General features: G+C 36.8%; 1 protein-coding gene across 20 annotated transcripts in view; it reads left to right on the top strand.

Moving 5' to 3' along the window:
• Ssdp (Sequence-specific single-stranded DNA-binding protein) overlaps positions 1-23965 on the top strand; it is a 326860-nt gene that overhangs the window by 256739 nt on the left and 46156 nt on the right. For all 20 annotated transcript variants that reach the window (XR_011716166.1, XR_011716165.1, XR_011716159.1 and 17 more), the window contains 2 exons: positions 7404-7474; positions 9112-9306. Coding sequence is in view for 8 of the 20 variants with exons in the window: in XM_071689595.1 (XP_071545696.1) it covers positions 7404-7474; positions 9112-9306 (266 nt within the window). In the remaining 12 variants the exon portion in view is untranslated. The remainder of the gene's footprint in view (positions 1-7403; positions 7475-9111; positions 9307-23965) is intronic.

The raw sequence follows: 23965 nt of genomic DNA, 5'->3' as shown, positions 1-23965 counted from the left end.
AATGCAAAACAAACTTGTAGATAAGATTTTTATTGAATATTCATTATGTAATATCTTAGTTTATTTTTTATTGAATATTCATTATATGATATCTGAGGAGTTTATCATTGAAATTGATTATCTCAGTGATTATACTAAAAATAATGATATATTACTGATCAGCTTGATGGAAACAAGGCTGAAGGTAATGATCATGAGTAAAGTAGACTTAAAGGTATACAAGATCTTTAGAGCAGACATTGAGAAAACTACAAACATTTAAGATGTAAAACATGTGAAGAAGTAAAGTGCACTTGAACACAAGGCAGAGCACAAAAAGACATTCAAGATCAAGTAAACAATTACAGCAACACAGGGACTCACAAAACCAAGTGACAAACACATGAGGAGAAAAGAGTCTCATTGTTAAATAATACTGATGATGATGAGTCTAGATGCAAGGGAACTTTAGGTAGACTGAATGGACTTGCTCATTGTTCCTTAACATATCCAAAATCAGCTGTAAAGAAACAGAATCAGGAGTATGTGAGTAATGTCCAGCATTCATTGTAGAATAAAGAAACAACACTGGTTGGAGGATATATTCTAACATATGTAAAGGGGATTGAGCTAGGTTAGAGCTCTGGATTTGTGATGAGACCACAGCAAACAGTGGCAAAAAGTGAGTTGTGCACCTGAACCTGCCTTGAATCATATGCTGAGTAAATCACAGTATATTATGGGGATTTATGCTCAAGCATAACTCCCTTGCTCACTGGCCAAATCCTATTTGTGAAAGATATAATCATTATTCATGTAACAAAACCTTCATTGCAGATGGAAATTTGTTGGCCAGTATGTTAAGTGATGGATGGCAGCCATGTACATTTTATTTATATATTTGTCTGTTTTTTGTTTTGTGATGTACCCTCATAATGACTATCTGTAATCACATTGATTTTATATTTCTCATCATCCTTCTTGCCATACATATTTACATGATTATATTAGGGCATCATGGGATATTTTATATTGATGATCTCATTATTCAGTGTTAAATTTATCAGAATTGGTATGATAGTGGCAGTGAAATAAATAGTGATTGCTTGAACTGCTCTTGTTCAGAAAAGTGTTTTAAGTAGTAGCCATGGAATAACCTCAGCAGATGAAATATCAAATCACAGGATTTTATAACTAGATACCTGTCAGAACCATCTGAACAGATCTGCTTGTGAACAGCATGAAGCATTTTAACAATACTTCTTTTTCTCATGGGCTAATACAACAGAAATGTTTTGGATCAAAATTGAAGACTTACTCACTTCATGGGTGTAGTTTAAATCATATTGTTGCCCTTTTTTGTTGTAGATTATTTTAATTTGTTACATCTTATCACCTGTGAGACGTCATCTCCCTTACAAACTTGTAAAGTAACTATGGTAACTTTTTTTAGGGTCAAGTGGAGCTTTCTCCCCTGCCCGCCTGCCTCCCACCCCGCGGCCAGGTATTATTGTATGGGGACTTTTGACTCACTGCACCTCAGGGTTCAACTGTAGTTCTTACCTTTATTCTTTGAAATATTCCCCTTGGCATTTTTTTTCAATTTGAATTATTGCCCGTTCATGTTGATTATGATTATTTATATGTTCTTATTGATTAGTTGTGTTAATGCAGTATGCTACATGGGATTAGTTGAAAAAGAGATTGGCTGTAAACATTTGCTTCATAAACATTTGAACACCATAAATGATATTTCTAAAGGGGATATTAAAGCAAAGTTTGCATGAGAAAGCACTGTTAGTTTGTATTAGTGTTGTGAATGTATGATCATACCTTTTTCTGCAAATGCCTGAATGGATTACTCTTCGTGCAATTTGCAGGTACCATTCATAACTGTAGCACCTCTTGTTGACACTAAGTAGGATGGGACCTATATATTTTTTTGTGTGGAAAAGAATTATAAAGCTTATCCATTTATTGACTACAAGAGCATCTGCTTTGAGTTATGAATTATTTCACTGCTCTTGAGAGAGATTCTACTAAGTACTTGAGAGGTATTATAAGTGTTCACCGTCTTTTGATGTAGTGTTTATTTGATGGTTGCATAGAAGATTTTGCAATGAGTTGAACTGTTGATTGGGCTGCATTTCTGATGTAGTTTTCGTATAATTGGTGGCCTATAGCTGTGGCATTGCACTGCCTCAAGCATTTTTATTTACTGGCTGACACTCCATATGGGATGATAGCTACCAGTAAATGTGCTAGGTGCTTTTGTTACAGATCATGGGTTCCTTTGGAGTTATAAGGAGTTCCTTCCTGAAGAAACACTTATTCTATATTTGTCAGTTCTTTTCAGCATTAAGTTGTTGATGAGTGTTTTACATTAAGTTAATGTATATAGATTTTGTTCATTGACAAGTGTCTCTTCAGCTTTGATAAGCATGTTAAATGGTATCTGACAAAAATTTTGAAATCACATGAAAGTGTTTTGCATTCATTTAGGTTTGTTATTTCTTTTACTAATATTAAGAATGTGCAACTATTACATTGTGTTTTAATGTATCTCATATATTAGGGTTATAGTTAATATAGTCATTAGATCCTTTCTACTTTATGTCAGCATACTATTGGTACATTCATTGGCATCTATTATTTTATCAAGATTTCATGGGTTATTGCAGTTTTCAAGATTTTTTGATGCCTTTATCATTAACTTGATGATATTAGACCAGTTTTTGAAACTCTGAGGGTTTTGATGTATTAATGAACATTTTTTTTTCTCAAATTCTGTCAGTCTCTGAGCCCCTTCTCTCAAACTTAGTATATGCCCAATTCTAACCAAACACTTAAGTCACCACTGCCACACATCAGAGTTTTGAAGAGAAAAAGCAGTGCTTTTTAAATTTGTAGTGTGATCTGCATTTTGGTTTGGTTTCACCTTATGAGAGTGTTGAAATGAGCATTTGGGGGCCACTCAGCTGGCATATCAGTGCTTTGTAGGGGAGGGGGAGGTAGAAGGAGTGAGAAGAGAGAACTGTGCATAGCAAAAGAGGAGGAAAGAGCAAGGAGTGAATGGAAAATTGAACTTGGCATGCAGTTTTCAAAATAGCAGGTGGAAATTTTGTTTCAGGTAAAGTATTTTCGCTGCTGATCGTGTACTGACATCATTTGATATATGTAACAATTCCGGCATTCAAACAATAGAACATTTGAAGTAAGGAGAGTGAACAAGTTTATCCAAGAATTACTATAAATCTTACCCTTCACCAACACTCGTTTTGCACTAGACTTCATTTGCATACCACTTATATTGGGAAATAGATGGTATAGTGCTGAGAGGGGGCTAAGCAAGTGAGGCCTCCAAGCTAACAGAAATGCTTTCGTGGGCCTGAATGATGTATGAATGGTGTGAGGAAGTCTACTGGAAAATCGATATGGTTTATTAATGCTAATCTTTGCACACAATTTGACCCATAAATGACCCCAGTTGTACAGGCTAACATATGGGAATCCTATCTTGTACTTGTACAGGTTGCCTCTTTCTGCTTTGTTGAATTCAAAGGTGTATTTCTGTGGTATGTAGAAATGCATTATGTCACAATTATCATTATTTAGCTCTGTAAAAAAAAGTCCTTAAGGGATAGTTGCCCACAAAGCACACTGTCTTAACCTGTGGAGACTGCAGCCATACTTGTGTGGGTTGCCTTTTCCCACCATTTTTCAGATTGGATGGCATGCTTTATCATTATACAGAGATCCCTTGTATCACAAGCACTGGTAAAGAATCATAGTGTCGTAGTTACCTATGTAACACAATGGGGAAGTTATGTCTATGGTGTACACCCCACACAGTAGTAATTATAGCAATATTGACTTGGCAGATCTTAAACTGTAGGCAAAGCCTTAGGAAAAGTTCTTTGTGTATTAGTAAGCTATCGGTGGTGGCAAAGAAGAGACAGAGAATAATGACTCGGCAAAATTCAGCAGTCATATGATAAACTGAGCTCGTGCATTGCACCAAATTTAAACGTGTATACAGCAATAGATGAGGGTGTTTTGCATGATTTTTGCCTCTTATTTACTTACTTTCTTCCCTAGGAGTCCCTTCCGTTCCATTCTGTCTTTCTGAGTCCCTTGAAACACTCAAGAAACTGGCTTTGCTCATAGGCCAAGATCATGAAATGTGAAATTGTTTGTGCATCTTTGTTTGTAGAGTGTGGAATACTTTAGGAGTAAGTGCGTATTGTCTTTATGGTATCTCCATCATGGGCATGATGGGTCTTGGGATTTGTTGAAATTGTGTTTTTAGCATTGTAGAGATAAGTGATGTCCAGAGTGTTGATGGGAGAATGTGATTTGTGTCTTTTTGGTGAGTTTGGCTTCAGATGAGTGTGTGTCTGGTGGGTTAGAGTGTAAGACTTAGTAGGGAGGTTGGTTGTTTAGTGCTTGCTTGTTGGGTTAGTTTAGTGTGTATGTATTTTGTCAGTTTTAAATTTGTAAGGGAAGGGGTGGGGAAGGGATGTGTGAGTACAGGTTACTTGAGTTTAAGGCCAGGGTAAGCTTTCTTTTTTTTTTTACCTGGGGTTGTTTGTTAGTGATCGAGCAGTTTGAGTGGGATGGGTTTAGTACTGTTGCACAGAATTGAATGCTGAGATTGTTGAGTTGGAACTTTTTTGGGAGGATTTTTGTTCCATTGTGGAGGTGTTGTGTACACAGTTTGTGGTTGCTAGGCAGCTAGTGATTCTTATGAATGCACTATTTTGGATGGTTTACAACTTTCTAAGATTTGCTTCTGAGAGGATGGAAGATTAGGCATTTGAGCCATAGTTTAAAGTAGGGCAAATGAATTGATTGTACTGAAGTTAAGATATTCTTTTTCCTTTCTAAATTTTATGCTAGTTAAGTGTTTAGGGCCTTTTTGTGTTTTTTGTGTTAATGTTATTGATGTGAAGTGTGAATGTTGTGTGTGTCGCATGTGAATGGTTAGTGAATTATTCAGTTGGATTGATTCTCCATTCAACTTGTATGAAGTGTAAGGTGGACTTTGGTTTGTGTGGGGTGAAAAGAGTGATTGAATACTTCTGTGGAGATGCAGACAATCTGTTCATGGTGAGCCATTGTTCCAGTTGTGTAATATTTGTCTTGGTGTTTGATTTGCTACTTCGGTATCATGGTGTTGTAATGTGATTGTGAGGTCATCTGTATTTGAAAGGACTTTGATGTTGAGGTTTGCTTGAGGTAATGGGAGGTCATATAGGAAGAGATTAAGGAGAGTTTTAGAAAGAACTACTCCAATATATAGTTTTAAGTGTTTTAGAGGTGAAACCATTGTGAATGACTGTAGCATGGTGGCAGGCAGTGAAATTGGCCAACAGTTATTTATTATTATTGTGGGGGGTGGTGTCAAGTATTTTTTGTGAGAGGATGTGTCAAAGGACAGTATCAAATGATTTGTTGATATCTGCTGCCTTTAGTATTTTGCAGGATGTTGGTTTTGGTTCTTTGAACCTATCTTGGATATGTTGTGTGCGGTCAAGTATGTAGTGTGGTGGTTGGGTATTTGAAGCCATGGTGTATCAATGTGTGTGGGATTTTTTTTTTATTCTGTTGGGGTAAGTTTTTCACAGAGTGTGGATACTGAGGATAGAAGTGATACAGGGCAGTAGGAGAAGGGGGAGTAAGGTGGTTAGGAGGGTTTTAGGATTGGTATTATGTTGCAACTTTCCAGATGTGAGGGATACTGCTGTGTAGCCAATATAGTTGAAAATATCTGTAGTTGCTTGGAATCCAAATTGCCAAATTGTTTTGTATGAAAGTTCAACATGATGTCAAGGCCTGCTGTAGGGGAGTTCCTCTTGAATGTAAGACTCAACAGGCTTAGCAAGTTTTTCATCATCTTTGTCACTGCTACTAAATGCTATCAGCTCCATAAGCTCCTTATTAGATGATGCTTTGTGTGAGACTGTAGCAGTTCTTCCATCTCAGATATGTGGATAATCAAATTTGATTTGTATATGGGATATAGTTGACATTTACTGTATTGTAAATAAATGAACCTATGTTGTGAAAACTGTATTGGACAAGGATTCTCTATAACTCATAAAGAAAACATACTTTTTCCTTTAGTCATCCCTTTTGTCAATTATCAAATTTATATTTTCTGATAATGTTCAGATAATTTTTCTCAGTTGTTTTGTTATCTCTGAAGTTTTGTTTTCCTTGATATTTTATTTCTGATGCTGTTTAGGTTTCCTACAAAATTTATTGATATTTTTATTCTTGATTCACAAAGAAACAAATACCTTTCCCTTAGAATTTTTATTTCTTAGTCATAGTACAAAAAATACTTTTCTGAATTTTCAGCTGTATAGATTGAAGGATGCCAGACTAACAATAATTTGTCATGGGGTGTACGAAGATAGCATTCCTCCTTTTTACATGAATCAAAACCAGTGAATCCTCAATTTATCCCTTGAAAGATAGCAAACATCATATGATGTTTACTTTATAAGGCTGGTGGCCAGAAGATGATGTTTCAGCTCTCTTTTTTCTATATTTTGTGCTGGGGAAGAACGGGAAGTCTGCAGAAATAAGCCACCATGTATTGGTAACTGGCACTATCCAAGGCAGTAGTAAGAAACTCAGTACAAGAGAGATGGCAACAGTACTTTAGAATACTGTTATTCCATTCTTGCATTATCCCTTTTTATATTTATCTTTATGTTCCAAATATTATGTCAGTAACTATTGGTGTTTGTTGTAACATTAATGATTTTTATTACCTTGACTGCTTATCACATATTATTTAGTATGCTCGTAACTAATTGTTGGTCTCTTCTTTTTCAGTATGAATTGTTGTAAATTGTTATAATTTGAAAGATGTATTTTCATGGCAATCCAAACCATAGCATAAGCTAATTGTTATTGGAAAGTTTTGTGAGACATTGCTAGCATGATTATGTATTTTTTGTTAGTCTGAATAGATATTTTCAGTAAAAGACGTTTATTGTATTCTGAACTGGTGGTGCCTTAAGCACTGTTATCTTAAGTTCAAATTTGTAAGCTTTTGTTAACCCTTTCTCTCTTGAAAAATGAAAAGGAACTATTTTTCATTTGCTTATAGTATCAACATGAAAAGAATATTGTCTTTTCTCTGGAAAGGGTTTCTCAAGTTAAAAAAGAATAATTTAAGTTTAGATAGAAAGATCTGTGTTAGAATAATCATGGATTAGGTGAAATCTTGACTTTTAATAATCCTTGATCAAATAAGAAGCAAGGCAGAAAATTGTATTTCTTGTGGTGATAAATTAATCATATTATGGTGAACCACACTTCCAAAGCACATCACTAATTTCATTATGTGCTTTCTCATATTTATGATAATGTTAAAAGGCTTTGAATGATTCAGTTATTGGCTGTTGCAGACACATCAAGCAGTGGGGCTGATGGAATGTTTCCTATGATGAAGCCAGTACCTGGAGGAGGGATGCCTGGGGTAAGTGTGTGGTGTTTGCTACACAGTTTTTATACTGTTAAGATAACTCGTTAGATTGTTGAATATGTTATAGTAATCATGTATTAATGAGTAAAATAGTGGAGCATACATACATACAAACTGAAGGAGTAAATTTCTTTCAACCTGAAATGGTCAAAAACTGCCCCAATCAATGGCCATCTCTGGGGAAAAAATAAAGTGAGAGGAAAAGAGAAGGGAAGTTAATGATGTTGTAAGTATTAGATGTTAGAGTGGTGGATGTGTTTTTTTGGGGAAGAGTTAGCATGCAGAGGGTGAGAGTCTTGATAATGGTATGGGAAGAATAGAGGAGGTGGTAAAAGCCTTGCATAAGAAAAAGTGTGGCAAGGTGGCAAAAATGAGTGGGATATCAGATGGGTTTTTCAATAATAATGGAGTAGCATTTTTTTTATTGGTAAGTCAGGCTATTCATTGTATGTGTGGCCTGAGATGAGGTGCTTGAGGACAGGCAGATTATCTGTGTAATGCCCTTACATAGAAGTGAGGGGATGAAAGTGAATGTTTCAGTTACAGATATAAAGCTATTGATTATACCTGATAAGACATTTGGGAGATTGGTAATTGAGAGGATGGTTAAATGCTTAGAACATTGAAATTGAGAGGAACAGTGTGGACACTGGAGAGTTAAGGGATATATGAACCAGATTCCTGCTTTTGAAGAATTTGTGTAAGAAATACTTGCCTTAAGAAATTGAAATCCATGTGGCATTTATGGATCTCGAGAAAGCATATGATAGGTCTCTCATAGAGACCTATTGAAGGTGCTATGAATATATGGGGTAAATGGAGAGTTACTTAACCCCTTAAATCCCAAGAGGGATATTTGCATAAGTGCGATGACTTGTAGATGTAAATTTACGGTGAGTTTCATGCCTCTGTTTCATAACAACCTGCTGAGTTTGGGTGGTTGCCCAGAAGGCATTGGGCAGCAATTTCTCTCAACAGTCTGTCATCATCCAGCCATGCCAATGACACTGCATTCTCATAATTTTTCTAGGAAGGATATTGAGTGGCTTTTAGCAAGATGTATAGCACCAGGCAGTAGATGATTCTGAATAACTTAACATTGATGAGCTATCTACTTCTGATCATGTGGAGAGTGATTTTAAGGACTAACTCTGCTGGTATTAAAAACTGACCAAGTTCAAGTGTTTCTCACACAAGTGGAGGCATTGTTGCTGGTTCTCACCTGACCTTGACAGCACTGAGTTTGACTGGTTCAGATATTGATATAAGGATGGAGTGAAAGAGGGTTTTGTGTTACTGGGGGCTGAACATTCAGTTGGGCCATAGGTGTGCCTAGCTTTCATCGAGCTAAACCAAGGCATAAGAAGTAGTCAAAGTAAACCATATGATGGTCTTGGGATCTTGACTATGATGGTAGGCTCTGGATTTAATCCATTATGCATGACAGGATGTATGAATATAGGATCATTGTTCATTTGTTCTTGAGGCTACCTTGTTAAAACTGGAGAATTAGTCAGGTGTAAAAAGAAGTCATAGATTAAAACTGCATTTGTTGCATGTTACCTTTACCATTTTCTGACAGGAAATTCGACAGACTTTATAGATTATACATCATGTGAACTTTTCTTCAGGACTTCCCTCTTGGTGGTGCTCCTGATGGGCCTATGGGTGGTCCAATGGGTCCCAACACTATGGGTCCAGTTATGAATGGTGATGGTTTAGATGGCATGAAGAACTCCCCTGCTAATGGTCCTGGGACGCCGCGGGATGACGGAGGTGGCATGGGAGAATACAACCTAGGAGGCTTCGGGGGCCCACCAGAGAGTGTAAGTTATGACCACGGCATTTTCTTAGCCGCCCTTCTGCTTGTGTGAGGTGTAGATGCTAGATGCTGCCACATGCACTCAAGTATCTTAATTAGAATTTACTGTAATGAAGACAGTAATTTGACATTGCGCAAGTAATTTTTGATTGACATTGTGTTCATATTGTTCAGACAGTATGAATACATATTTTCAGTCTAGAAATTATCATTGCACTTTAGTCATTCCTGTCTGATTATTGGTCTGAAAAATGGCCTCAGCCTCATAATTTTCTTGATAAGATTGATTTAAAGCTTAGAATATGGTATAAGATTCATACATACCTTTTGGTTTTATTTTATTTATTTATTTTTTCAAGAAACTGTGCATCAAGTAGCATCTTCCCATGTTTGTTTTAACTGAGTGAGTTACTAGTCCCATAGTTTAGTCAGGGATGTGCAGAGGAAGATTATTGTAAAGTTTAAGCTTTCAGCATACTTTTGAATACAGTTTGTGGTTGTAGCTGAGAGATAACAGAGTGGCTTTGAAGCGCATGTTCTTTCATGTGTGACCTGACCTGCTGTGAACTGACATGTCATAATCGGACAGATGATTGTCACATTACCTAAATATGTCATTTTGATGAAATGCTCTTCACTAGGTACAAGAAATTTCTGTATTTCATATCACAGAATGAGCTAAATACCTTAGGAAGGGATTTAAAGAAAACAGTTATTCTTACTCAAATGATTCTCTCAAGAGTTTCATGGCATTTCAGTTTCATTTATATTTTATCAGAATAATGATTACACTGTGAAAATAACTTGTGCTATGATTATTTTCATTGTGATATCTTTATTTGATATGAAAGCATGATGAATTCAGATTTTTAACACCATATTTTGATCATCAGGTATTAGAATGATGGATAAGAATTTGATGATGGATATCCTCTAAATTTGATTTGATTCACCTCCACAGGAAAGCAGTTTAGCCTTAGAATATAAAATTTTTTGTTTTGTCCTTATTTGCTGTTTTCTTTTTGAGCAGTTAAAGATTCACTGTAGGTAAGTCTGATTGTTTTTCATTGTGGGTATCTGTGCATAATTACAAATCACATAATGATAGTTACAATGACCTCTTTAAGGGACCTCTTGTCATAAGTGAGGAGTGTGATGATAACCAGGTTATCCTGGTTGGTATACTTAGATAAATCTTTAGATGAGAACTGAATGATGAGTTTAGAACTGAATTAACGTCATAAGGGACTAGTTACAACAGGTATGGTGTATTGTAGTTATGAGACTTGATTATTATTATTTTTTTGATATTCAGATTCATTGCTCTTTCATGTGTTTAATTTGTTAGAAATGAAATGTGTGATACTCATCAGTGGTCTGACATAAGTATATTTCTAACTGATCTTAACAATACGGCAAAATTTATGTTAAAATCCTCCCATAATGTTCAGTATCTTCTATTAGTTGACTGATCAAGTTGATTTTCTGATTTCCAAATATGATAGCTTCTGTTGCCATTTTTAGTCCTTGCATATTAGTTAATGATTACTACTTTCTATAGCATGCAGGACAAAATATTTTAATCAGAAATTTGAATTTCAAATTTAAGACTTTTGTGGTAGTTTGAAGGATTTACCTGATTATCTAAGATATCAGGAAAACTGTCCTGAGTATGTTAGAAATTTAGATGAAGAAACTTTAATTTTAGTTATTGGCAATTTTTGAGCCTAAGGGACTACATCCATGTTTCTCATCTATAATACCACCACTGGAGAAACCATACAAATGGCACCCTCCTGAAAATTTACTAATTTAGCCTAGTAGCCAAAGCACTGTGGAACTACCACTAATAACCAGACAATTACATACTCTCAGGAACTCCATGGACTGCTGTTTAATGGTATGAATCTAGCTAACCATCATAAAAAACTCGAGTCAAAGATATTAATAAGAGAGGATGGGTGGAATTATAAATGCCCAGTTCTTTTAGCTCATGCCTGTCCTAACGCAAAAGTTTGTAAACTGAAAGTTTTTCAGTGAGAGGATTTACAACCTTATCATGTAAAAGAGTGTGTTTCAAGATTTCTTTTGGAAAATTATTCGATGTCCATAATACAGAGTTGTTAGTTTTCACATGAGAACTGATTTTGATTAAAGTTGATTGTTTCATGCTGGTATTAGAAAGACACTTTTTATATTTAGTAAAGTGACAAACATAGATAAGAGAAGCTCTTGATTGAAGAAATGTGACCTGACAAAGAATGGTAACTTATACTTTGAAGTAAAGAGAAGGAAAAGATAGATGCAGATTATTGATTGGAATCACCTTTTGAAGTTTAACAATGACATTATTATCAGGTCAAAGTAAGTGAAACTTAATCCCTCAGCAGAAGAATAATGAGTTGTAGCTGAAAAACTATTGTTAACCCTCTCCCTCCTAACCGTGTATGGCATATAGATAAAGAATAAAGAATACAGCATAAACTGTGTGCTGTACGTTCTTTAACTTCTCACCCAATGGGTCTCATACTCCTCAGAGAAGTATAGATGCTGGATGTCATATTCAGCTTTAACTTGTAGAAGTGCTCAGAACTCAGTTACTTCAAGAAAACCATGGTGCATGGACAGAGCGTATGTTCCAATTAGGCCTGGAATGATTCTGAATATAACTCCAGAGGAAGATTCATTTCCCAAGAAGAGGAGAGGGAACTGAAAGTGGAGGATGACAAATCCTTTATAAGGCCAAAACTAGAATATGCCTCTCAAGCATGGTCATCACACTTTAAGAAACACAAGAGCTAAGAGAGAAGGTTCAGAGGAGTATAGCAAAGATGGAGCCAGAATAAGACAGCTTAGTTACAATGAAGGCTAGAAGCCTTAAATTCACCCTCCTTTAAGAGAGAAGAGTGAAAGATGACCTGATCACAACCTTTAAGTTTTTAAGCCAGACTGATGATTTAGAAAGAGAACAATTCTGAAAGATTTAGGGATAGAACTACCTGAGGACATAGCATGAAATTGAGAAAGATACTTGTTAAAAAACTTTTATAGTATAAGTTGGTGGATGAATGGAATGATATGAATTAATACATGGTTAATGCAGACAGCATGCATAGATTTAAGAAGTTTAATGATAATGGAGAATGTTCAAGAGAGTGGGCCCCACAAATGAAAACTCTTACAATACAAATAGGTAAAATACAAAGGAATTGATAACTTTTGCAGTGGATTTAAATGGCCATGGCATGCAAAGGTCTCTTGTGTCTAAGCAATACACCAGTGTCTGTGATGGGCTTTATTCAAATGACTGGTTATTTTGTATGGCAAATCCCACTATAGTGAGGTAGCATCAGGATTGGACAACTGACCCTGAGGGAAAAATCCTTGCCTGGATCCTTCTTTATTCCTTTTTTCAAAAAGCAATATTACTGGATGTGAAGATTTCCTACTTCCCCACTCCCACCTCTCTTAATCACCATCAGTGATATTTAGGAGAGATTTGTAAGTGGTGGTATTTCTACCCTATCCCCATGAATGATATAAACATATGATATAATATCTTACTACCTTCCTGCCTCAGGAACCCCATCTGTGGAACTGTCTCAGTGCTTAAGGAAGCCAGCCATATTCACTGAGTGGGACCATAGGTTAAGGAGTGTGGTGATGTGTGTATGTCTGTGAGGTGAGGGCAGAACACTTTAGGAGAAATTGTTCATTGTCTTCATTATGGAAGTTGCATCTCCTCATGAGGGGTCTTGTGATATGTTATATTGGCATTTGCATAGTTGTAGAAATGGGTGGTGTCCAGAGTAAGGACAAGAAAGTGTAACTTGATCAGTCTGGGCAGTGCGATTTTAGATGGATGTACACCTGGTGGGGTTGTGTTTAAGACAGGTTTGGGAGGAAAGTTGTTTTAATGCTTTTTTTGGGTCATTTCAGTGTGTGTGTGTGTGTGTGTGTGTGCATGATTTGTCAGTGTTTTGTTGGTGTTGGGAGATTTTTGAGTATAGGTTGTTGAAGAGTGAAGCAGGGGTGAGATTTTCATTTCTGCTTGGTGGTTAGTTACGAAGTGGGTTTGATGGGAAAGTTCTGAAGCTCTTACACAGAAATTAGGGCAAGACACATTGAGATAGGATTTTATTGGAAGGATTTTTTATTGTGCTGGAGGTGAGTGTTTTTGGTTGCTAGCAGCCAGTGATTGTTCTAAGTGTCCAGTTTTGTGTGGTTTGCAGCTGTAATGTAAAGTGGAGTGTGATTGAATGGAGAGAAGTACAAGGATGTGCAGTGTTTTAGATAACTGGGAGTGGTATGACAGCAAATGAAACCATGGGAGCTGAAGTGAGTCATAGGGTGGGTGAGGGAAAATTGGTTTTGTGTGCATTGATATGTTTGATGGTATCATAGCTTTAAGATTGGTATTTTTAATGATGTAATAGTCTTGTTGTTGGAGTGTGCATTAGATCTGTAGGCCCTAGACAAACATAAGAAAAAGGGTGAATGTGTTGGAAATGAAATGTTTGAGGATAACACATTGTGTGAGAGGGTTTTATGGAATAAGAAATGATAAGGAAAGAGAGAGGTGTGGTAGAACTCATTTTACATTATTCATTACAGCATCCAAATCACTCATCACTAGTGCCCAATCTTTTACATCAGAACTGCTGACACACTCACTAAGCTGCTCCCAGAACACTTGCCATTCTTCATTATTCTTCTCATGGACATAAAGCAGTAATATATGAGAAACCAGTGAGAAGGATGGAGAGACTGCTCACGGCCCTACCAAGTCAAATATGTAATCTGCTTGGGAATAAGCACAGAGGCATTTGAAAGAAACCTAGATAAAAATGTTTAGAAATGATTTGAGATGAGCCTGGGATTGCCACTAATACAGTGTGTGTGTGATAACAGAGAAAAACATTGTTGTTGATCAAGGAAAACTTGGTAGGTTGTACGTGCTACCTTTGCCCGATGACAGAATCTTTTCATAGATATTCATAAGTTGGTACTCATTCTATAACCTTTCACCCTATAAGAATCAGGCCTACAAACATCCGAGGAACATAAAGTGTTCTCTTCTGTATTCTTTTTCATTTTCTCTTTAATTTTCTTGACATTAGAAATGGTCAGAAGTAGGACATGGCTTTGCTTGCACAATTTGAGTGACCTGTACATAAAAAAAGGGGGAAGGGGCTTTTAAGGACAAAATTGAGCTGTGCCATAATTGAAAGATCAAGAGGTTGTTAATGAAAGGGAAAAAGAAGAGACAAGGGAAAGCAATTACATATTTTGGAGGAAGTGAAAACCTGTCTTCTAAAATGTGTCAGGTCATAGTTATTGGGAAAGTCATGTTAGGGTATATATCTCCAAAGCTTCAAGGTGTAGGGAAAGAAGCAGGTATCAAATAAGCCCACCCTTGAGTTGCCATTGGCCACACAGTAATCATGTGATGTAGCAATTTGCGAAGTCGTACATGGTCTAGCCAGTGATGGGGCAAACAAGCAGCCAGCTCATAGGAGCATAAACCAAATATTACACATTTTTTGGCTGTTTCACTCCTTTAAAATTATTTTTTTTTTCTAGATTTTACAAATATTTTGGTTTTTATTCTTTCATAACCACAAACACACTTTTTTAGCCCAGACCATTTCTGATATTTCCTAAGTGCTGCCACTACTGTAATTCACGTTATAACCACAACAGTTGTTTCCCTTCAACCAGTATATCAATTTTGAGATCACTTTCCTCATGTTTCATGTCTTTCAGCAAGTTTTCTTGCTGGTGCATCGAAACTACCATTAGGTAAATTTAGGATACACTTTTTTTTTTGTTTTTTTTTATCAACATAAAGCTGGGACTGTAGCTTCTACGGCTGATCTTAGAACTAATGTACAGATGAGCTACTTCAACATCAAGTGATTCAGCCTTAATCAATGGATTCCTTAGCAATATGCTGGGGTACTGTTGATCTATCTATCTATATCTCAGATGCTAGTCCCTTCAAGGAACCCCCATTAAGGGGGTAGCCCCAGCAGAATTCTGCAGAATGCTCCACAGTATAGGATTTTAGCTCAGAAGCATGTTTTGGTCAAGTACCAACTCCAGCGCAGCATATAGGTGTAAGACAACAAAGACATTACTGCAGCCTGCTGTTAAGCATTTCAAAGATTATTTTCTCAAACTCTGAAAATATTTCCCACAAATACTGGCATTTGCAGTAAGGATGGTTCTCAGAATATGTGAGCCGTTCTGTGCAGTCTCACAAAATGTTACGGCAGTTACTGTTTAAGATAAGTATCTTGTGTTAGGCTTTATTTGCAAAACAAATCCTATTTCTGATTTATAATGACAGTATTGTATGTCCTGCATTGTGACGGTTTTTAAAGTCAGCTGAAAATGATTTGCCACTACAATTACCCTTTCACTGTTTTTGTTGATGTTGCAAATGCATTTGACTGAATATACCCCAAAGTTCTGCTGGAGAAAGTAGCTAAACAAAACATCAAGGTTAGAGTAGAAAGATAGATTACAGAGTTTTTAACTGGGTGCCATTTCATGTGTGGCGGTTTGGTGGCGGGAATGGAAGAAGGTAGCATGTATGAATATGTACAGGTGTATATATGTATATATCTCTGTATGTATATATATGTATACGTTGAAATGTATAGGTATGCATATGTGCGTGTGTGGGCGTTTATGTATATACACGTGTATGTGGGTGGGTTGGGCCGTTCGTTCATCTGTTTCCTTGCACTACCTTGCTGATGTGGGAGACAGCGACAATGTATAATAAAATGTGAAATAGATATGTATTAATAAATAGATTATAAAGTAAGGAAGAAAGCATTGTTGGTACTGTCTAAAGGCCCAATTGAGAAAGTGGTAGAAATTGGAAGAAATTATTAAGATTTCAGCTTTCTGTGTTGTTGTTCACCATTGTCTTGTTGCAACAGTGCACCTATACATTCTTGGTCTGCTCTCCATCATTGCCAGCAGCTTCTTTGTTTGGATAAAGTTTGTTGCATCTTAGGACATGGTGGACTGGCTGGTTTATTTTCTCCTCTCACTATTATCAAGTATCATCTTAATGGTAGAGGAAGCTAATCCATGTGATTAATCCCATGCCTATCGTGTGCCTGCCTCCACCCTGCATATTATTTACATTTTTAAGTCTATATCAATCACCTTCTTAGGCACCTTGGATGCTTTACCTATACTCAGACTTGCAAGCTGTTTTCCAGACATAATGGGTTCTCTAGTTGCAGATAGTAGATAGCTAAAAAGAGAGTGACTGAGACTGAACTGAAGTGAATTTTGGTTGGATGTAAACAACTAATTTAGAAAATTTAAGCAAAGATGGTGGCAAATATGTTGTTTGGTTAATTTTCCTACACATTTGTGTTTTAGTGTTGTATGGGCATTTATGTATATATATGTGTATATAAGTGGTTGTGCCATTCTTCATCTGTTTCCTGGCGCTACCTCACTGACATGGGAAACAGAGATTAATTATGATGAATGATATAATATATTTATTTATGTGTTATACTTGATCGCAGTTTCTTGCATCAGTGAGTTAGCACCAGGAAACAGATGAAGAAGGGCTCATCCACTCATATACACATATGTATACATAAATGCCCATACATGCACGTATACATACATATACATATCAACACATATGCATACATACACAGACATATACATATATACACATGTACATATATGTGCTTGCCTTCATCCATTCCTGGTGCTACCCGACCCCACAGGAAACAGCATCGCTACCCCCCGCTTCAGCAAGGTAGTACCAGGAAACAAACAAAAATGGCTGCTTTCGTTCACACTCAGTCTCTACCTGTCATGTGTAATGTGCTGAAACCACAGCTCCCTATCCACATCCTGGCCCCACAGACATTTCCATGATTCACCCCAAACATTTCACGTGCCCTGATTCAATCCATTGACAGCACATTGACAGTGGTATGCCACATCGTTCCAATTCATTCCATTTCTTGCACACCTCTCACCCTCTTGTATGTTCAGGCCTTGATTGCTCAAAATCTTTTTCACTCCATCCTTCCACCTGCAAATTGGTTTCTAGCCTCTCCTTATTCCCTCCATCTCTGATGCATATATCCTCTTGTCACTCTTTCCTCACTCATTCTCTCCATATGTCCAGACCATTTCAGAACACCCTCTTCTGCTCTCTCAACCACACTCTTTTTATTTCCACGCATCTTCCCATGTATTCCCTGCATGCTGTAGAAGGTGATTAAAAGGGGAGGGAGCGGGGGGCTGGAAATCCCCCCCCCCCCCACTCTCTCTCTCTCTCTCTCTCTCTCTCTCTCTCTCTCTCTCTCTCTCTCTCTCTCTCTCTCTCTCTCTCTCTCTCTCTCTCAAAACACTGCCTTGCTAGTGCAGGAAATGGTGAATATGCATGAATATATATATATATATATATATATATATATATATATATATATATATATATATATATATATATATATATTCATCATTCAACAAACCTTCAAAACACTCACTCCATCTCCTTATCACTTCACTACTACTTGTTATTACCTCCCCATATATATATATATATATATATATATATATATATATATATATATATATATATATATATATATATATATATATATATATATATATATATATATATATATATATGTAGTGTATACTGCATTTGTTGAGTTTTTAATTTTATGTTTGCTATATGAAAATCCATTACATGAGGCTCTGTTAAAATTGGTATCATTGCACTGCATATCCAGTATATTAGCAGTTATTTGTAATTGAATCTTATACATATGGAAACTGAAATTGTTTGTTAGTAGTAGCAAATACTACATGTAGATAGTAGTTGGTAGGCAACCACCGACCAGGTATTGGTACGGTTAGTGATGTTTGCTTTGTGTGCAAGTTCTTTAGTGGTTATTAAGCTGCACTTCTCTGACCCATATGTGGACTGCTGGTGTTATGTCCACAAATGCACAATCTCTCCTTGCCACACATGACACTTAACAATACTTAACTCACAGAACTTATTCTTCATAACTCTAGCTTTTCTTAAAGTGAGCATTACGTACTAGCCCTGCCATTTGGCAAAACGGTAGTATTGATAGATAGAAGTATTAGGTAGGAACAATAGATTGGAGCATTAGGTAGAAGTAATAGGTTGGAACATTAGGTAGGAGTTGGTAGAAACATTTGTTAGGAGCCTCTGAAAACACTGCACAAGATTTGCCCTTTGCCAGTGGCCTGTTAGGGTTGAGGTAGTAACGTTAGGAAGCAATGCTGAACTTACCAGTTATGGAGACTTTTGTCTAGGCCACCCCCTTGCTGGAGTTCCCAAAGAGGAATGGGCTTCAGATGTATAGATAGATAGATAGACAAATACTGCAGGTAAGTGCACATGGCAAAAGAAGTGCTTTACCACTTTTTCGTGAAACAATATGACCACAAACGAAGGAGTATGAGAAATGCCTTTTGATCTGGCATCAAACTGGTGGCCCTGCATTCATGATATAGTAACATATCGAGTACTATTAAAATCTTTTGTCATTTATCATAATCAATGTTATATTGACTTCATATTTTGTTGGAAATAACAGTAAAATGGGGCTACCATAATTATTAGGAAATTTCTCATTTATACTTATTAACTTTGTCAGGACAATGTAAGTCATATTGATCATTTTTAAATTCATGGGATCCATCTAGGAGCATACTTTTTTACCGTGTGTACCATGATACTGTTTCTGTGAGTGTAAAAAATCGAAGTTACAACCAGTAACAATTGATTTCAACCTAAGGCTCTAGTTTTATGAAGGTGGCACAGCCTTACTTTTGTGCTTGTCCTATAAGTCAATTCCTAGTTTAAGAAACAAAAGATTAAACTTCAAAAGTCAGTTTATAGGCCACAGTTTTTGACAGGTTCAAAGATGAAGTATCCCCAGTAGACCCAGTATTGTTCAGTTGAGTTATGGGTTTTTAAGCACAAGGAAAGTAAGAGGGAGGAGTCATTGGAAATGCAATGCCTGAGGAAGAGATATAATGTTAGGCATATTGATTGTACAAAGAATGATAGTGTCAGAGAGAGTGTAGTAATAAGTAAAGTCTATTTGAAAGATGCCAGCTAGGGTATGCTGAACTGGTTTAGGCATATGGAGAGAATGAGCGGAGAGAGACTGACTAAGATGATTCCCATTATAAAGTGGGGAAACCAAGGGGATGGAAGGAAAAGATTCAGGAGGCTTTGGAGAATTTGGCCAGAACATTTAGGAGTGCAAGAGGCATGAACTAGATTGCTGTATGAGTTAGGGAATATAATGCCCTCATACTCTGCCTTATTAAGAACAATCCCCAGCCCCCTCACTCCCTTCCCCAGTGCACAGGGTCAGTTTCGGCTTTCTGGCATGGAAGAGCTAGGCTCTATTTATTTTCTTTGGATAAATTTGTTTGGGAACCAAAACATATTTTGTATATAAAACCAAGTACATTATTTGAAATTGATTATCTTTCACCTAAAACCAGGAAAATAAAGTGAAGTTGTATGATTTAGTTTTCAGTTCAGTCTGCATATGTTATCCCCAACAAATAACCAAGTAAGCATAGTAAGTGCTAGGTAACAAAAAAAGCAGACATTTATAAGCTTTACTTTGGTGAAACTGGAAGTTGGATATGACTAATACTAAAGGTGATGAATTGAAAAAATGGAATTGAGAAACTTTCCCCAAAATTGTCCACTCATTTTTTAGTTTTCACTTACTTTTTTTTCTATTATTACTTTGGTTAGTGTTAGTAACTAGATATGTTTTGGTGGTTTTAGAATTTAGCTAGAATGTATGGTTTAGCTTTAAGGGATTTTAGAAAAAAATCCATCCCCATTTAGTTTACTGTTGCACAACATACTTGAAGTATATGACTATAATCTTTTGTAGTATTACAATAAGATGAAACTATATTTTATAACAGTCTTACCTCTAGGTGCAATGTTAAATGCTTGAGGGAGTTAAGTAAGGTGTGTATCAGCGATGGTATGAGGAGGAGTATATGGTTGCACTGGTTGCAGTTGCTGTGCACCATATGTCCCTGACTGAGGAAAATGAACTGTAGGGGAAAAGTCATGTTGCAGGGTGCTGCTTGTCTGCCCTGCAGTTGTAATAGGTTTAAATGAATGTGGTGTGTTATTTTATATGTTATGAGAGCTTGTACATCCAGAAATATAGCAAAACTCACATTTACAACTACATTTCACCGCTTTTTTGGAGGATGAAATATTTTATCACATGCATAGAGGGGCATTTATTGATTCAACACAGTGGTTCACATGCAAGTGACAGTTACAAGTTTTAGTTAGTGAAATATTGTAAAATATAGCAATAAACACTTTATTAACATTCATAAATACTTTACAAACAGTTTGACAGTCAAATGTTACTGCACACTGAGAAAGGGAGTGTGTGAGGGGGACCAGTAATTATTTTTAAAGGGCTAGCAAGCAGCGCCTTCTGGCAATGATGCCAGGAGGTAACTGATGAACTTATAATGTGTGCTATACAGGTGCCATACATCTTATTAGAGCTAGATTACCATGAGAGAACAGGCTGCAAGAAATGATGTGTCATAGTTTATGTGTCAGTCGGCATTACTCAATTTTAGATGAATTTTTTCTTTTTAGATGGTGTAATGATTGTTTCAGATGCAGATTGGACAAGACTAGAAAACGATATGACCTTTATGTTATGGTGTGGTAGGGTATTAATCTTTGGGGCTTAGCTATAGATGGTGGCTCTGATTCTGGTACATTGCACAGTATAGCTAGATTTTTAGTCTGTGCAAGTAAGACCTTGGTTCAGTTGTTCTTGATGCTGCCATGCTGAGGTGGGAAAGGTAATTAGGTATAAAGAAAAAAAAAGTGACATGAAACTTTAACATTTGATGTAACATCTAAACTAATTTGACAGAAAGCTTTCAAGCAATCAAATTCTTTAAAATGCTGCCTTGCATAGAAAATTGAAATATATGTGTGCTTTCCCAAAAAGTTTGTTGAATTACAAAATTAAAGTGATATTTTGACCCTAACTATTTTTATATTTCATTGTATATTCGATTGTACTGACATGAAATATGAAGCATCATAATTTCTTTAGTTTATTTTACCATTATTATCAGGTTTTGGATTTGTTAGCAAGAATTAGATTCAGTAATCTTAAGTAATTCTTCGGTATTTGATTTTTTTTCTGTCACACTTTACTATGAAATTTGATTTTACCATCTCTGCTGATTTTTATTAGATTTCGTGAAACTACTTTTCAAAACAGTCCTTAATAGAATATAAAGAAAGATGAAGTATTTATTATTTAATTATTTATTTTGCTTTGTCGCTGTCTCCCGCGTTTGCGAGGTAGCGCAAGGAAACAGACGAAAGAAGTGGCCAAACCCACCCCCATACACATGTGTATACACACTCGTCCACACATGCAAATATACATACCTATACATCTCAATGTACACATATATATACACGCACAGACACATACATATATACCCATGCACACAATTCACACTGTCTGCCTTTATTCATTCCCATCGCCACCTCGCCACACACGGAATACCGTCCCCCTACCCTGTCATGTGTGCGGGGTAGCGCTAGGAAAAGACAGCAAAGGCCTCATTCATTCACACTCAGTCTCTAGCTGTCATGCAATAATGCCCGAAACCACAGCTCCCTTTCCACATCCAGGCCCCACACAGCTTTCCATGGTTTACCCCAGACGCTTCACATGCCCTGATTCAATCCACTGACAGCACGTCAACCCCGGTATACCACATCGATCCAATTCACTCTATTCCTTGCCCGCCTTTCACCCTCCTGCATGTTCAGGCCCCGATCACTCAAAATCTTTTTCACCCCATCTTTCCACCTCCAATTTGGTCTCCCACTTCTCCTCGTTCCCTCCACCTCCGACACATATATTCTCTTGGTCAATCTTTCCTCTTCATTCTCTCCATGTGCCCAAACCATTTCTAAACACCCTCTTCTGCTCTGTATTTATCTATGCACATATTCATGCTTAATTCCAAAAGTTCAGTTTTTCATCATATTTGAAATCCTCTTGGATTTTTAGCACTCACTTTTATACTTTCTTAAATGAGGCTTAGAGATGGATTTGAATAATATGTATATACTTATTACCAAATCTCCCTCCTACCCTGTCATTACCAGCTTGATCAATCATTTTCACACCACATAATGTACTCAAACATTTTATTCCCAACACATTCACCCTCATCCATACATTCTCATCTGTAGCCTATGCGTTGCATCCATACAACTTCATCAGGACTACTAAACGCTCAAACATACCCATTTTCAACCCCCCATATAGTGACTTCTCTCCATATACTCCTTATATTCCCAGCACCTATCCCTCCCCAACTATCCCACCCTGTAACTCCCCTCTGCTTACATGGCTTCATTCATTGCTATATCCATTCCTGATTGTCTAAAACACTTCTTCCTCCAGGTTTTTTTTCCATTCAAATTCACATTCCAACTAACCCCTCTCTTTGCAGAGATAAACCTAATAACCTTGCTTTTATTCACATTTGCTCATCCTTGGCCCTAACTTCTGGAGTTTCTCACTCAAATCTTCCACCAGTGCTAAATCTTCAGGAAAAAAAAAAAAATGACTTCCCAGGCTCCCTCACCCACTACAGACTGTAACTTTCTCTTCTCTTCAAGATCCTTGTATTTACCTCCTCACCACCCCATCCATAAACAAATTGAACATCCCTGGTGAAATTATACTCCGCTGCCAGACTTACTTTATGCTGGAACCTCTCTTCCTACTCACACACTTACCTTACTTTCTTGATAAAAACTCCTGATTGCTTCTAATGGCTTTCCTCTTGCACCACATATTTGTAACACCTTCCATAAAGCATATATATCATCCATATCATATGCTTTCTCCATATCCATAAATACCTCTTACAAATCCTTTTGTTCTAAGTTTCCCTCTCTCTCTCTCTCTCTTTCTCTCACACACACACACACACACACACACACAAACACACACACACACACCTCTGTTTTTCTACCGCTTCTGAAACCACATTGTACTTTCCGAGTTTGATGCTCAGTATAACTTACCTGGTACAGTTAACAAACCGATGCTTCTGTGATTCAAACACTGTTGTTCCCCTTTCCCCTTTTGCATTGACATTATGAATGCATTCTTACAATTCTAAGGCACCTCACCATGATCCATGCATAAATTTAAATAAGTTTTCATTGTTTCACAGCTGTACCAAACTGCCTGTGCTCTCTTATGTCTCCCACCCACTGTACCACATACCTGAGATAGTATCCTGTACCTGGCTGTGTACATAGGGCCCACCCTCAGCAAACTTCACCTGTATTCCACTCTGCCCTGTGTGTATAATTACTTATTTGTATTTTATAAGAAAGGTTTTACAGTTGAGGGGCCCATCTCTTGAACATTCTCTAATCATATAACTTAACTTTATGTATGCTGTTTTCATTAACCATATCCTCTGTCATCATATTCCATTATCCACTACCAGTATAAGTATACTTAAAAAAAAAAAAAATCTGTAAGAATCTTGCTTAATTTCAT

This window comes from Panulirus ornatus, chromosome 47, assembly GCF_036320965.1.
Source record: "Panulirus ornatus isolate Po-2019 chromosome 47, ASM3632096v1, whole genome shotgun sequence".
Taxonomy (NCBI): Eukaryota; Metazoa; Arthropoda; class Malacostraca; order Decapoda; family Palinuridae; genus Panulirus; species Panulirus ornatus.
The sequence above is the reverse complement of the archived record's forward strand: the minus strand, read 5'-3'. Positions and strand labels throughout refer to the sequence as shown.